At 36.9% G+C, this 17,557-nt stretch overlaps 1 protein-coding gene across 3 annotated transcripts in view; it reads left to right on the top strand.

Annotated features, from left to right (window-relative positions):
- Nucleotides 1-17,557, top strand: part of COL4A5 (collagen type IV alpha 5 chain) — a 238,244-nt gene that overhangs the window by 108,438 nt on the left and 112,249 nt on the right. For all 3 annotated transcript variants that reach the window (XM_036840904.1, XM_036840905.1, XM_036840906.1), the window contains exons 2-3: nucleotides 1,233-1,292; nucleotides 12,986-13,075. In XM_036840904.1, the coding sequence (XP_036696799.1) occupies nucleotides 1,233-1,292; nucleotides 12,986-13,075 (150 nt within the window). The remainder of the gene's footprint in view (nucleotides 1-1,232; nucleotides 1,293-12,985; nucleotides 13,076-17,557) is intronic.

Consider the following 17,557-nt stretch of genomic DNA (forward strand, 5'->3'; position numbering starts at 1 on the left):
TAATGTAGTTGACATATAGTACTAAAAGCAGAGTGTATAACCTGATCACCTATGTATAATAAATAGTGGCTATATAACAGTTTCAATTAGAAATGTCAAGTTCACATCTTTTATTGGAACAGTGTTTGGCAATGTGCGTGAGAGATTTCCCCCAACATCAAGCCACTGTAGTTTGCTGTTATAATCAGGAAAAGGAGTTTCAGCATGAGGGTGACGTCTAGTTGCAGCTGAGTGGGTTAGGATTTCTAACCAGAAGGACAAGGTTAGTAGTTTGTTAAGGATTGAGGGAGGTACTCTGGTAGTGATTGGAGTAAAGGAAAGCACGGAATGTTGGGAAGGAGGCTAAGGTACATTTTAATTCATAGCCTCCCATGGCTGAACATTGATAAACATTATTTGGTATTTACATCACATAAAAATTTCTCTGATTTGATGAGAAGCATAACCCCTTATTGTACATAAATGCTGAGCTATCTACATATGTTAAACTAATTACTATTTGTTTATCTAAGCAGTTCAGCTTCACGCCAGAGTAAAGGATAGTTCTGGATGGCAGACATCATCTGTTGTCTTCTTGTCCTACAGGTTCTTATTTTGGAGGAGTATATTTTTCTGGCTCTAGTACCTCAATTCCTCATACGAGTGAATGAAGTTGTTACGAGTGGCTATTTAGGACACCTAGTCTGTGGGAACAACTTTTGTGGTAAAGCTTGGAGCTGTTAGAGACTGAGCTACTAGTGATGAAATAGTGGAAGCAAAGAAAGAAAGGTGGTAAAAGCCAGTATGTTATTTCATGCTCATGAATGCAGAAAAGCAAGGGACTTTAAGTGGCAGGCATCTTTGGCTAGTTGCCAAGGTCTTTGCTAATATAGATTGAGAGGTAATTTCTTACAAGTGATGTTAGTAGAGAAAATGAGTTCCTTAGAGCTGAAAATCATATTACAGGGCAGTTGTATGGATTTCTTTTTCATTTTTAAAAAGACATTTTTCACTTTAAAATTATAAGTATTATATTTGCTCATTTTGAAAAGTTCAAACAGAAATGTATACAATAAAAGATGAAAGATTCCCCAGAGGTAACCATTGTTTGCAATTTAGTATATATCCTTTCAGATGTTTTTCTGGTAGTTGTTTTACAAGTTTGGACTGTTGAATTCATTTGAGCTCTAAGTCAGAGTCTGGTTTTCAGGTTCATATTTAATGATTTTCCTCCCTTTTTCTCTTCCTTATAGGCTTGCTATGGGTGTTCTCCAGGATCAAAGTGTGACTGTAGTGGTATAAAAGGAGAAAAGGTAAGATATGAGATGAGCCTTCAAAAACTTGGAAAACCAATAAAATCGTGATTTTAATATTTTTTTAAAAAAACAGGGCTTGTACCTCAGCATCTAATTAAATAAAACGAATTTTACTCTATTGCTTATTTTAGATTGCTGTAAGGATTAGACTGTATCTCAGAGATCAGCAAACACTTTCTGTAAAAATCCATATGGTAAATAATTTAGCCTTTGTGAGACACATAAGGCCTCTGTCACATATTTTTCTCCTTTTTTAAAAGTAGCCTTTTAATAGTGTATAAAAATTATTGGCTCTTGGACTATACAAAACAGGGATCTAACTGAATTTGGCCTGAGAGCTGTAGTCTGCCAACCTCTGATGAATCTTGTTGCAGTCAACGACTTAATAGGCAAAAGAATGCAAAACACTTAAGGAACCAAACATTTATCAGGCTACTAATCTGTGCTAGTTACCATACAATTTCATGTGTTTCATGTATTTTTATCTAATCCATTTAAGTTAATGATTGGTCTGTCTCTGTTTTCATCTCACTTTTCCCACAGCAGCATCCCTATTATATAGATATGATGATTACAGAGTAAGTATTGGTGATGATTAAATAGCATAAACCTAGCCACTATGAATCAGTGACTGACACTGAAAACAGAAGATTAAAAAGGGATAGTGAATTGTGGCCAAAAAGGAATTGTACTAGGAGGAAGGTGATCGTACCCTAGTCTTCACTCTTTGGGGCTCAGTGAATATTTTTGAATGAATTATTGAATATTACTAATGATATATGAAAAAGTTTGGGATAATATCTCAAGAGCATATTCCATTTAGGCATATAGAAGGTACACTAGCATACTAAAGGTGTTTAAAAGTCCTGGAGTAAAGAAACCTATTTGTTTGTTTTGCAGTGCTGTATTTCCAAGCTCTATTTAACCATTTAACCCACTTTCCTTCCTTCTAACGGAACACCTATTAATAATAATTGAAGAGTGTTATACAGAACCTTATTTGAATAACATTAGCTTGAGGGGAGTAGTTTTATAGTAAAGCTACTTTCTGTAGCAGTAAAAAGACCAAGAGGGATTCCTTTCTGATATTAGCAGAATGACTTTTATCAGATTAACTCTCCTTAAGATAAGAAGTAAACACTCTGGACAAAATATAACAACTATTTAATAGTACAGGAGAGTGGCCAAAGTAGGAAAAAAGTAGAGAGGAATCTACCTTTTAAAGAAGGGAAGTACAGTGGGCAAGTTTGCACTTATGTGCCTTTTCTCCTGGGTGGGCACTTCAGTCTGCAGGGCAAAGGATGGCAAGAACCCAGACAGAAAAACAAAGTCTCAGTGGCTTGAGAAGTCAAGGACAGAATTGAGGATGCCAGAATGGCTGGAAAATGATGGGAGATATGCTGGAATGGAGGGAGTCACAGAATGGAGAGCCCAAAAATCTGCTTGTAAATGCAGCCCAAATACTTGGTTGGACCCTGGACTTTATATGTATAGGGGAGGATTCATGCAACCCAGCAAGAAGGAACAGCTGGAAGCCTGCAATAAGGGAACATAGACTTAACTGCTGTCCACTGAAAGGAAAACAGAGTTCTAAGTGTTAGTTCAGCTGAGTTAGCTATTTCCTAAAATAAAAGTTCAGTACTTTTTAGACAATATAAAAGAATCCAGTATGTGTACATATTAACTACAATGTCCAATATGCAATTAAAACTTACTAGACATGTGAAGTAACAAGTAAAAGCGACCCATGGTCAAGGAAAAGACCAATCAATGAAAACTAACTCTGAAATAACACAGATGTTAGAATTTTTAGACAAAGATTTAAAGCAGATAGGATAAATATATTTGTTGATTTAAAGGGAACTCTGCTAATAATGAGTGAACAGATAGAGAATCGCAACAGAGCACTGGAAATTGTGAAATAAAAAGGAGGGAAATCTAGATTTGAAAAGCAAAATATAAGAAAGAACAATTTACCAGGTGGGCTTTTAACAGCAGAATGAAGAACACTGAAGAAAGATGGACAAATAACTTGAGAAATACACATTACCTAAAACTAACTAACTAACTAAATGAAGCAAAATATGACTAGCCCTATATCTACTAAGGAAATTGAATTATCAAACTCTTCCCACACACACATAAAAATTCCAGTCCAGAAGTTTTCACTGATGAATTATATGAAACATTTATGTAAGAGACAATATCAATCTTGCATAAACTTAGAAAATGGAAGCATTAGGGCTGATGTCCAGCTAATTTTATGAAACAAATATGTCCTAATACCCAAACCAGACAAAGATAAAATTTTAAAAATCATTAAGCTATAGCTCATTAACATAGATGCAGAAATGAAGAACAGAATTTTAGTAAATCAGATCCAATGGCATATAAAGTGGATAATGTGTTCTTACCAAGTGGGGTTTATGCAAGGAGTGCATGGTTGGTTTAACATTTGAAAATCAAACTTATAATTCACCATATTAAAAGACTAAATACAAATTTTAAACATAAATAAGCCCACCATGTAACTATCTCAGCAGATGCAAAGAAAGCATTTACCAAAATCCATCATGGATTTTTTTTTTTTAAGGCAAGGCTTTACTGGAGCCCCTGCTTCAGAAGGGGTAGGGATGCATCCAGGGATCGGGCCAGAGGGGTGGCTTAGGTGTTTTGCCCACCCCTCTGGTGGTGTTGTGTGCAGGGGGCATGCTCAGTACCCTGCTTTTGCTCCTGACACCCTGCTTTTGCTCCTGACACCCTGTTTTTGCTCCTGACACCCTGTTTTTGCTCCAGGCTCTTCAAAAGTGGCAGTTGGGTTTTTTTATCTTTTGTTTCTTTTTGGGTCCAGAATTTGCCCCAACTGCACATGCATGCAGTTATTTTTAGTCCCATATAGTTTCTGTGTTATTTTTAGTCCCATATAGTTTCTTTGTGTTTTGTTGCTCGAGGAGACGTGTGTCCAGGTGCAAGCATTGCAGCACTGCAGCAAAGGGTCCCAGGTCCCAGCCTGTTTCTGATAAAAACTCTCAGCTAACTAGAAATAATAGAACTGATTTCCTCAGTCTTAAGGAGCATCTACCAAACCCCTGTAGCTAAAATTATATTCAGTGGAGAAAGACTACATTGCTTTCTCCTAAGTTCATAGCATGTCTGCTCTCGCCATTTCTATTCAACATCGCCAGTGCAGTAACACAAGAAAAGGAAAAGGAAAAAGGAAAAGCATCCAGACTAGAAAGGAAGAGTAAAGCTGTCTCTGTTTCTGTGGATGAACAATACTAAAATACTCCTAAAACTTGTGAGTGCACAAAGATCACAGGATAAACATAACCAATAAGATAAGATCAATAAACAAAAATCACTTGTATGTATATATTTTAACAATGAAAATTAGGAAATTGGAATTATAAAAATGCCTTTTGCAAAAGCATCAAAAATTTAAAATACATAGGAGCAAGTCAGTCAAACATGTGCAAGTCCAGTACACTGAAAACTACAAAAATATTGTTGAGAGCAATAAAAGAACACCTGAATTAATGTAGGTATATATCATGTTCAGGGATTAGAATACTCTATTACTAAGATGCCAATTCTCTCCAAATTTTTCTACAGATTCAATAAACATTCTTGCTTTTCTTGTAGAAATTAACAAGCTGATTCTAAAATTCAGATAGAAATGCTAATACAGCTTTTTAAAAGAATGAAGCTGGAGTATTTATATTACACAATTCCAAGACTTAGTCTAAAACTAGAATAAATGATAGTGTGCTAGTAGTTAAAGGATAGACATATAGATGAATGGGACAGAATAGAGTCCATAACTAGACCCGTAGGTGCATGATGAATTGATTTTTGTACAAAAGTGCAAAGGCAAATCAGAGGAGAAAAGATAGTCTTTTCAACAAATAGTACTGGAAGAATTGGATATGCATATGCACAAAAATGAACTTTGACTCATTGCTTGCACTGTTTACAGAAATTAACTCAAAATGGATCATAGACCTAAATATAAAACCTAAATCTGTAAAGCCTAAATCTACAAATCTTTTAGAAGAAAACAGGAGAAAATCCTTGTGACCTTGGGTTAGGTATCAATAGATATTGCTTAGATATGACACCAGAAAACATGATCCATAAAAGAAAAGGCTGATAAATTGTATTTCATCAAAATTAAGAACTTATTCTTTTCTGAAGATATTGTTAAGAGAATGAAAAGACAACCTACAGTCTAGGGAAAAATGTTTATGAATCACATATCTGATAAGAATCTTGAAACCAGAATATATAAAGAAATCTTAAAACGAAATAATAAAACAAACATCCCCAAATAAAATTAAATTAGAAACAAATTGGAAAAAGGTTTTAAGACACTTCCCAAAAGAAGATATAGAGATGGCAAATAAACATTTGAAAAGATACTCAACATTATTAATTAGGAAAATGCATAATAAAACCATAATGAGATACTACTATAAACCTATTAGAATGTGTAAATATTAAAGCATAACCATACCAAATATAGACAAGGGTGTGGAGCAACTGGAACTATCATAGATTGCTGGTGCAAATCTAGAATCATGCAAACACTGTGGAAAATAGTTCGGCGGTTTCTTAAAAAGGTAAACATAAACCTGTCATATGACCCTCTCTGTTCCTAGGCATTTACCCATGAGAAATGAAAGCATATGTCTATACCATACTTGTACCTGATGTCATGATAGCTCTATATGTAATAGCCAGAAACAGGAATCAACTCAACTGCTTTTTAACAGGTGGATGAATCAACAAATTATAGTACAGCTGATCCTTGAACAACACAGATTTAAACTGCATGGGTCTACTTGTATGGAGATTTTTTCAATAAATACCTAGTACAGTACTGTACAGTCTGCAGTTGGTTGAATCCACAGATGCAGAACTGCAGATTTGGAGTGCGGACTGTAACGTTATACTCAGATTTTTAACTGTACTGGTGTTGGTGTTCCTGACCCCCCCATGTTGTTCAAGGGTCAAATATATATTTATACAATGGAGTACTACTCAGTGATAAAAAGGAATAAACTATTGACACACCTCTAAATCTCAAGATAATTATGCTGAGTGAAAAGTTAGATAAAAAGGGTATATTCTGTATAATCCCATTTATGTAAAATTCTAGAAAATGCAAATTAATCTATGGTGATAGAAAGCAAATCATTTATTGCCTGGGGGTATGGGTGGAGGTATGAGGAAGATATAAAGGGGGGGTAAGGAAATTTTTTTTAATATTTATAATGTTTACTTTAGTATTGTTATTTTTTAAAGACTTTATTTTTTTAGAGCAGTTTTAGGTTCACAGAAAAATTGAAAGAGATACAGATTTCCCATATGTGCCCTGCCCGCACACATACATACATGCACAGCCTCCCCAACTATCACCATCCCCCACCAGAGTGGTACATTTGTTACAGCTGATGAACCTACATTGATATGTCATTATCATCCAAAGTTTATAGTTTACCTCAGAGTTTACTCTTGGTGTTATACCTTCTGTGGGTTTGGACAAATGTATAATGACATGTATCCATCATTATATTATCATACAGAGTATTTTCACTGCCCTAAGAAAACTCTGTGCTCCACCTATTCATCTCCTCCACCTGTACCCCTTGGCAACCACTGATCTTTTTACTGTCTGCATAATTTTGTCTTTTCCAGAGTGTCATATAGTTAGAATCACATGGTATGCAGACTTTTCAGATTAGCTTCTTTCACTTAGTAATATGCATTTAAACTTCCTTCATGTCTTTTCATGGTTTGATAGCTTGTTTCTTTCTAGACTGAATAATATTCTATTGTCTAGATGCACTACACTTTATTCACCTACTGAAAGACATCTTGGTTGCTTCCAAGTTTGGCAATTATGAATAAAGGTGCTATAAACATCTGCATGCAGGTTTTTGTGTGGACATAAATTTTCAACTCCTTTGGATAAATACCAAGGAATGTGATTTCTGGATCATATGTTAAGAGTATGTTTAGTTTTGTAAGAAACTGCCAAAGTGTCTTCCAAAGTGGCTATACCATTTTGCATTCCACCAGCAGTGAATGAGAGTTTCTGTTGCTCCACATCCTTTTCAGCATTTGGTGTTGTCAGTATCCTGGATTTTTGCCATTTTAATGGGTGTGTAGAGGTATTTTTTAATTTGCATTTCCCTGATGACATATGATGTGGAGCATTTTTTCATATGCTTATTTGCCATCTGTATATCTTTTTTGGTGAGGTATCTGTTAAAGTCTTTGACCCATTCCTTTTTTTTTTTTCATTTTATTTATCTTTGGCTGTGTTGGGTCTTCGCTGCTGCACACAGGCTTTCTCTAGTTGCGGCAAGCGGGGGCTACTCTTTGTTGCAGTGCACAGGCTTCTCATTGCGGTGGCTTTTCTTGTTGCGAAGCACGGGCTCTAGACACGCAGGCTTCAGTAGTTGCAGCATGTGGGCTCAGTAGTTGTGGCTTGCAGGCTCTAGAGTGCAGGCTCAGTAGTTGTGGCACACGGGCTAAGTTGCTCCACAGCATGTGGGATCTTTCCGGACCAGGAATCAAACCCGTGTCCCCTGCATTGGCAGGTGGATTCTTAACCACTGTGCCACCAGGGAAGTCCTCTTTGGCCCATTCTTAAATCAGGTTATTTGTTTTCTTATTGTTGAGTTTTAAGAGTTCTTTGTCTATTTTGGATAACAGTCCTTTGTCAGATGTGTCTTTTGAAAATATTTTCTCCCAGTCTGTGACTTGTCTTCTCATGCTCTTGACATTGTCTTTTGCAGAGCAGAAGTTTTTGATTTTCATGAAGTCCAGCTTATCAATTATTTCTTTTGTGGACTGTGCTTTTGTTGTGGTATCTAAAAATTCGTCACCATACCCAAGGTCATCTAGGTTTTCTCCCATGTTATTTTCTAGGAGTTTTATGGTTTTGTGTTTTACGTTTAGGTTTCTGATCCATTTTGAGTTAATTTTTGTGAAGGTGTAAGGTCTGTGTCTAGAATCTTTTTTTTTTTTTTTTGGCATGGAATGTCCAGTTGTTCTAGCACCGTTTGTTGAAAAAACAAGGAAATTTTTGTGAGTGACGGATATGTTCATTATTTTGATTGTCACATATGTGACAAAAATGTTCAAATTGTATACTTTAAATAAGTGAAATTTATTGTATGTTAATTTTACTTCAATAAAACTGCTTTTTAAAAATAAGTTTAACACGGTTATAATAAATTATGTACATTCTGCCAAAAGGCTGTGTCCAAGCATACTGCTAAAAACAAACAAAATTCACCAGACTCCTGATGAGAACAAGAAATTAATCAGTTGACAACCTGAAATTCATGTCACAGTCAAATATTATCTAAACAAAGTGTGCCCCTCTACCAGTTGCATCAGCATTTACTGAGAGCTTGTTAGAAATGCAGATTCTTAGGCTCCATAGCAGACCTACTAAATCTAACTCTGGAGGGGTGGGGCCAGGTAATCTTGTTTTAACAAGCTGTCCAAGTGGTTCTGAAGCAAGCTAAAATTTGAGATGCTCTGACCTAGATTATCTCCATTTTGACAGTTGCCAAAGATCCATATTCTTGTTCTAATTACATCAAATATTTCTTTGTGCTATATAATTACAAAAACAAAATAGAAATTACATAAAAAAGAAGACACAATTGCACATAATTTATATAATTATAAAACCATTATAATTGCATTACCTAATTAAATCACTGTTTCCATTTGTCCACTAAGGGTATTGCCTTGCCCATATAACTTTTGTATCCATATAATCTTGCTTGTATAATTTTTACATTTTTACAATATTACAATCCAAAATAATTTAAATTATAATTGTCATTGTAACAGTTTGTCCTAATTTTTATTTTTCCTATCAGAAATTCAATATTTTTCCTGTTAATTTTGTATCTGCCTTGAGAAACTATTCTTTTTTTTAAAATTTAAATCTGAGATTTTATTTACTAAAGAAAATATGAATTTGATGGAATTCATTTAGAAAGCATAGAATTAAGAGGTTACAATACTTTTCTTCAAACCCTTCATTTTGTATGTGAAAGAAGAGAGTTTAAGGACGTAAGTATTTTTTGGGATTTCTGACCTTTCTTGGTTGTGCTTTTGGTCCAAACTTATCATGTCAATAGCTAATCAATTTTCCTGAAATAAAGTATGTTGCACTTGTCTCAGGTTTACCAGCTGTAGGTCACTTTTTTCTTCTAATTTTTACACCTCCCTTTAGTACAAATTCTATAGTGAACCAAGCCCCTACCAGTTTCACTGATGTAAATTCTGTTAACACATCCTCAATACTAGGAGGTTCAAGAAAGGTTTGTAATTCATGCCCACAAATCAGCCTGTCAGCTGAAGTTATTGTGTGACATGTGCCTTATTTTATGAGAAACTATTCTTAAAATATTTTTTTATTCCCATGATTGTATAACTTTCTTATTGTGATTATAAAGTGCCCTTCCTGTAAAACTGTAACATTTTTATGTGTACCTGTTACTCACAAACTAGGTTCTACATCTAAGTAAATCAGTCTGTTATCCTTCTTTTTAACACTAGCTTGTGGTATATAAGCCAACTTTATCACAAAAAAGTCATCTTTTGTGTAATTTCTCCTAAACCTACCTCTTATTTTTTTCTGAAATTTTGAAGAAAGCATGTGCCATAAATTTTATATAATCCATTAAGGAAGTTCATTCATTGGATGAATATTTTCTGAGTATTTGTCCTGTTGGGCACTAAGAATACAATGATGAGGATAACATAATTGATTCGATGAAGGAGTAATGGAGAGAGTGGAGTCAAGATTATTATAAATTTCTGGCTGAGGTAGCTGGGTTGTGTTATTTCCTGAAATAGGTAAGATGGTAGAAAGATAATGAATTCAGTGTTATTTATATTAAGTTTGCTTTTGGAAAAATTATTCAACTTTTCTTTGCCTTAATTGTTCATCTGTAAAATGGAGATAATAATAGTATTTACCTAATATTGTCACTGGGAGGATTAAAAAAGATAAAACACGGAAAGAGTTTAGAATGAACTCTGGCACATAGAAAGCACTCAATGCATGTTTGCTATTATTACTGTTGAATGTTAGGTGCCTGTGTGATATTCAAGTGGAGATGTTTAAGATGGTTGGCCTGTGAGCCCAGTTTTTAGGGAAAAATATGTTGATGTTTGAGATTTCCCAGGAAAGAGTGAGAAAGGGTCAAAAAAGGGCATCCAGAGTAATACCAATATTTAAAGGACAGGCAGGGAGAGAAGAATATTATTCCATAAAGAAAAATAAGACTGATTTTTTATTCAAATATGGGCAGGCAGCATAAACCAGGTTTTTTTTTAAAGTTTGACCTTCAGAAATAGATGTACTACATCATTTTCTATGTTAGTGAGTGTTAGCAAATTACAGTAAAATCTAGGTAGCTGTAAGGATTAAATAATTGCCTGACAACCAGTAGCAAAGGGTAGGCACATAACAAATGTCAGCCTTCCCTACCATCTGTATTAGGAATTAGGTCGAGGACCCTCCTGGCACCCTCTCCTCATGGAAGCCTTCTGTACTTTCTACTGCAGGAAACTTTCTACCTTTCAAAGGCTGGGGATTGCTATTGCAATTCTTTTTGCTACTTTCCAGTAATTGCCCTTCTATCTTCCATGGTATAATATTGCTCTGTCAGCTAGATAGGACTACAACATCGTTTGACTATAGTGTGAGATTTCAGGGCCAGTATCTGGAATAGGTATATGGTTTTTATTAATACCAACACAGTTAAGCTTTTTAGCACTCTCTACTTTCAGTTTCTAGTGTATTCCTCTCGTATCTATAGCCTGGGTAGCAGTTTTGCTTCTGAGAAAATATAGCTCTCTTCAAGCATTATCCTCAAGTTTTGGCAGAGATAAGCTCTAAATACTAGCGGAGATCCCAAAACGTAGCTGTGTTTTCCACTTATGGAAATCTACTCGAACTAGATAGTTTTTTTCCTTCTAGCTTCCTTTCTGACTGGCACTTGTGGTCAGATTTCTACTACCCACTCTGCCAGTATGGGCTATGTAATGATTTGAGCCAATCCAGCTCTAAAATTTTTGAATCTTTTATTTTTCTTCTCTTGCTCTATTTCCTTCAAAATAATGGCATTGAGATTGATGGATACTAAATTATCATAATTCTATGAGTAATTAAAAACAATAAAGAGATATATTTATAGAAAATAGAAAATGCTGTAATATGTCAATAATAGTTATTGTCAAAGCTACAGGAATGTTTAGGCCTACCTTTAACTGGCTAACATTTGCTTCATTGGCTTTGAAGTAATAAGTGAAAACTGACCAGAAGTAGCCTTTTCAAAGTACTTACATTTATTGTAGGATGCTTCAACATAAGAAGTTATTCGATACAAGATCATCTAAGCTATCTAGGCTAAACTTAGTATTTACCCCCTGTTGCCACACACACACACACACACACACACACACACACACACACAGATACACACACATACTGGGGTTATGAATGAAAGTCTATTGTACCTTAACCTCCAAGGGTGAGTGCTTCTAATGGCCCATTAGTCAGTTGCCTTGTAGATATGGATGCTTTCTTTTCCTCAGGTGCTGCCTAGGCTGTCACTGTGGATAGGATCTGGGGAGAAGAAGGTTCCCAGAACAAAGTCCAGAGTCTCTGGCCAGAGACTCCACCTTCAAGCCTTAGGAAAGTAGAGGAACTGCTTGCAGCACTGCAGTTGGAAGCACATGCCGTGGGGCTGTGAGCCCTTAGGGTTCTTAAACTTAATAGTGGTGAATTTGCTTTCTGTGACTGGATCCCCTAGAGATGTTAGGGTTCACACTCTTAATATAATTGACTGTATGCAAGTTAACTAACCCTAATGTGTCTACCTAATGGTATATTAGTATACATGGTCGCCCTGCAACACCCACCTATCTGGTTGTATAGATAGGCACATCAGGCAGCCTTTCCTGATAGATGCTGATAAGATGTAGACCTAGTAGGCCCTCACTAGCAGGTAGACAGCCCTCCTGTGCTAGTGTTGATAAGTGCTGTGGTCACAACTGGGACTTGAGTCACAATTACTGGTGGTTTTTTCTTTTTCTCTACAACAAACATTTATTCCTTTTTGTGTTGATTTTACAATCAGAGAAAAATATAAAAATTTTGATGTCATAGAGCCTTTTTCTAGCTAACTCATCACTAATCAGCAAATGAATTTCCATTCTGAATAATCCTGCAACTCTGTACTCCACAGCAAACCTGAAATCTTCTCTGATGTTTTCCTTTTACCCTTCTTCATCCCTGCACCATACTTATTTCATGTAACTCCTTCATTCCTGGTTTCCTGGATTTATTGCCATCTTCCCTGTTAAATTCTTGATGTCAGTATGTTTAAACTTTACTTCATCTCTGATAAGCTTTTTACTTTTACGAGAAAGCAAGAGATTACATTACCAAATATGATATAAATTCAGAGTGGTTTGTGTTTTTCCACTCATATCTTACAGGTTTCTCCATGTTAGTGGACACTCTGAACTTAGCATAATTAAATTAATTTAGTCTTCTCTAGATAGTCATTTGATGTTTTTGAATCTCAACCATGTTTGTGCTTGAAAATTCACAAATGACTTTATCTTTCATTCTTGTTCAATTGCAGGGGGAGAGAGGATTTCCAGGTTTGGAAGGCCATCCAGGTTTGCCTGGATTTCCAGGTCCAGAAGGGCCGCCAGGGCCTCGGGGACAAAAGGTATGTGCCAAGTTACCAACCAGTAATACCAAAGGAATTGAGCCATCTTAATGTGGGACACGTGTCAAATCAATTAAAAAGTTACTGAATTATAGCCAGAAACTAATATTTAAATAAAACAATAGAATGGCCAAGAATCTATACTTCATTGTTGTTGTTTTTTTAAAAAAGCTGAATATTACTGCTGTATTCAAATGCTTTTGGAAGCTGTTAATTGTGTGTGGTCATTGGGATCCTTAACAAAAATTAAGTCCTGTCAGGAGCTCAGCTGAGCTGGAGAGAACTTAACTGCCAGGTGTCAGAGTACTGATTAAGACAACAAGCCAAAATGGAAGTAACAGGCAAGCCTTTACTCACTTACTGTGACAGTGTGTATAAGCAAAACATAAACCAGAGAAAGCGTGGGCTCCCCCACTGTTCCATTATTCCTCATGGAACAGTGCCAGTGAGGGTGAAATGGGTCAGCACAGATACGGGGAATTGTTTCACTGCTCACGGAGCTTGGAACAAAAAACTGCTGTTTTTTTTAGTATACCTGACAGCGGGATGAAAGAAGGGAGGGCGGAAGGGCTAGGAGTGGAGAACTACTGAGTCAGAGTACAGAAAAAATGTCCTCAAGGTTCCCCCTCCCTCAATGAAGACGTCTTCACCAAGGTTCCATATAAAGAGGCCTTTCAGTGCAGATACGCATAAGAGCCTGACCAGCCGGGGGGATTGACTCCTTTACTACAATTCCCTTCAGAGACTGACATGCATTGGCTGTGCACTAATTCTTGTGTGGGATGGGCAGCTTTTCTCTATGAGGCTTACCATATGGTTGGGCCTGAAAAATCACACATAGGTCTTTAGCCAGGAGCCAGACTCCTCGATTCCATTTCTTGATTTTTCAGGACCCAAATGAGAAACATAGGTTACTCCAACATGGACCTGAATGGGTCGGACTTTCAGGAGTTATGTCAAAAACTAGGTAATTAATCTGAGGCTACAATGGCTCATGGTCATGATCAAAATTATTCCAAGCAGGACAATCAGGCCTGCCTGGAGGAGTGAGTGTAACCATAAGCTCCAAACATTACCAAGCCAGGAATAGACGGCCCATAGCCCATCTGATCTAATTTAGAGAGCCAGGAGACTTTTTTCTTAAGTCTGGTGATAGACTGCTCTACCTTGCCAGTTTTTGTGATGTAGGTACAACATGAGGTTCTGGCAAGAGCAAGACCATTCCTTGGTTGGCCAGCAGGAAGTTGAAGACTAGGCTGTTATCCAACACTACTCAGGCCGAGGACTTGAGGCTGGCCTGTTGTGCTTCCAAAGCTGAACTGGTATCATTAATGACTTCAGTAGAGGTCAAGGACAGGTTGCACACCACTTTCTCTGTGATATGCTCAGTGGAACGGGCTGTTTTGAATATTTGGAAGTCTCTTCTCAGTGCCCCCATATGTACATGTTACACTGGTAGGAAAGTTGAAGGCCTGGCTTTTACAAAAGAAATACCCAAAGGGTGGTGTGCACACGGTGCTGGGGGTATAAAAGTCATCGATTACCATGAGGGTCAACCAGCCAGAAGTCCCTCCTGATGGGCAGAGTCCTTGAGTGGAACTGGAAGATTTGTGTATGGTAGGGGCGTGTATGGAGGAGAAGCCACTACTACTGAGGTCAAAATAGCTCCCATGGCAGATCCCATATCCCTTTTCCCAGATGCTTCAGTTAATCCCATCTCAGACAGGAGCAAGTTGACATCTGAGGGGGTGCTTTATTTCTGTAGTGCCAGAGTCCAACTGTGGCAATGCATCAGTGTAATAAGGTTGGGATATCTGAGGTACTAAAAAGTTCCCTGTTTAGAGAAGTGTCCATTTGTTGTATTCAGTGACACAGCAGTCAGATGTTATCTGCAGGGTTGGGTGGTGAGAGACATGTCTACCAGTTTGTCAAATTTAGACTGGTGGCAGCTATCTGAGACAGGTGTATCAATGAATTTGGTGAGGTGGAAGTCACACAGGCTATTCTGTGGGAGAGAAAGAAGGAGACGATAGATCCTTACACTCTCCCTCTCCCGTACCCAGGCTCGTAGATCCAAAGGTGCTGTTATCCTATCAGTTGGGAATACTTTTCCCCATTGACTGCTGTGTGGGCAGTTTCTCCTATACCACGAGCAAGAATAGCATCTTATATGCACGTTAAGATATAGGATGTGAAGAGATAATAGTGAATTTTAAGATTGGGAAAAGCTTCTGGTTCTTTTTTTAATGGCTCTTTGACTGATGAACTGATATATGAAAGGGCCAGTTCTGTTCATTTTCCTCCTGGAAAATAATAGTGGTTTAGAAACCCTTTTTTCCTAATTTTATTTCATGGAATAGTGGTACATTGTGTCATTAGAGCATTAAGGAAATCAAATGGATACTCATCAAGTAGTCCTCTGAGTAAAGGGGGAAAATTAATTTAAATGCGCAAATACTTTTTAACACTTAACTATACCATAGCATAGATTGTGGGAATAGGCTTGAGCATGGTCTCTGAGGAGGTGGCAGTACACCAAGGAAGTTTTATTAGATTCAAGAGCAGAAGGGATGTGTGCTAAATTTCCTGAGTAGAACTTTACACTGAGGAAAAGGCAAGACTCTAAATGACTGCATAAAATTTAAGTAGATGGGACATACAACAGAATTTCCTGTGTCCAATGAGGTGCAGAACAGCAGAATGTTTCTTGTGCACCCAGAAATAGCAGAAAGATCTGAAAGAGTCAAGTGGGTAGAATTGAGCACTAACTCAGCAGCAGTCCATGTAGACTGCTGGCATGGGACATCTCAATGGATTCCAGCTTGGACTAGACTGTCCCACCCCTCAACATCTTAGAACTACTTAAGCCCTCCACAGCTTAGGCACAGCCTTGTGAAAATGAGGTGGGAAGTCCAATTAACTGAGGTTAAATTTCAGCCATCTTAGTGAAATGGGTGCTTTGAAATAGAAATTAAATTGAACAATAGAAAAATAAAGTTACATTTCTTGTATCTGAGTTTACCTGGGATTTGGGGCTGAGTTTCTTGCACACTATGCTCACTGAGAGGTGGCAGGTCTAATAAAGATTTAGGTCAGATTAAAAAGAGTTGGGCTTCCCTGGTGGCGCAGTGGTTGAGAATCTGCCTGCTAATGCAGGGGACACGGGTTCGAGCCCTGGTCTGGGAAGATCCCACATGCCTCGGAGCAACTGGGCCCGTGAGCCACAACTACTGAGCCTGCCCATCTGGAGCCTGTGCTCTGCAACAAGAGAGGCCGCGACAGTGAGAGGCCTGCGCACCGCGATGAAGCGTGGCCCCCGCTTGCCACAACTAGAGAAAGCCCTCGCACAGAAACGAAGACCCAACAGCCAAAAATAAATAAATTAATTAATTAATTAAATTAATTTTTTAAAAAAAAGAGCTAACTACATCAGAATTTTTGAAATAGTTTAGCATTAGCTGGGACTATTCTACAATAGTATGATAATTTTTAAAGGTGTGGTTGTATGCAGTTTAAATTTAGAAAGCAATCCAGTCTTTTGCTGTGATTCCATTTCTGTATCCATAAAAGGAGGAGGTTTGACTGCTTTCTAAACTTTGGGGATTTTGAATTAGAAGCACTTTGTGCTTCTATCTCCAGTATGACTTCATGCTCCCCAGCATAGCTGAATTTATACTTTTTATGTGATTGAGTATTTGGGCACATGTGTATGTGTTAACATACATACCAAATCAAAAATTTTGTAGGATTATTCTTTAATCTGTATACTCATATATGAAAGTAAATATGTATAAAACAAATATATATAGGAGTGTATATATAAAAATTTCCAAAGGATTTCTTTATTCTTAAAAATAAAATTTAATTGATTTTCAATAGAAAATATATTCATTTTATTCAAAATAAATTAACATAAAAAGGGTATACAATGAAAAAAACTCCTTTCCACTGTGTCCATTAGCCACTGAGTTCTACATATTCCTAATGGGTATCCACTTATGTTATTTTCTTGTGAATATGCCCAAGAATTTTTTATGAATATGCGTGCAGATACAAATATATACATGCACATACATGCATATACACACATATACACTTTTACCTCCCTTTGTTTATAAAATGGTATCCAACACATTGTTTGACCTTTGTTTTTCACTTGATATACATTGTAGATATCCCATATCAGTAAACACAGAACCCCCTCATTTTTTTATAACTGCATTGTATTATATTGTGTGTATATACCATAACTCATTAAGCCAGTTCCCTACTGATGATCATTTAGGTGGTTTTCAATTTTTTGCTACCACAAACAGTGCTGCTAAGATGTACAATTTAAATAGATTTTCTTTCCCCAATAAGGGATTATCTCTGTAAGATTACTAGAAGTGGTTTTGCTGGATCAGAGCATACATGCATTTATGTGGATATCGCCAAATTGCCACCCAAGAAGTTGTATGATTTATCCTTGGTTCAGCAATG

Source organism: Balaenoptera musculus, chromosome X (assembly GCF_009873245.2).
Source record: "Balaenoptera musculus isolate JJ_BM4_2016_0621 chromosome X, mBalMus1.pri.v3, whole genome shotgun sequence".
In the NCBI taxonomy this organism is placed as follows: Eukaryota; Metazoa; Chordata; class Mammalia; order Artiodactyla; family Balaenopteridae; genus Balaenoptera; species Balaenoptera musculus.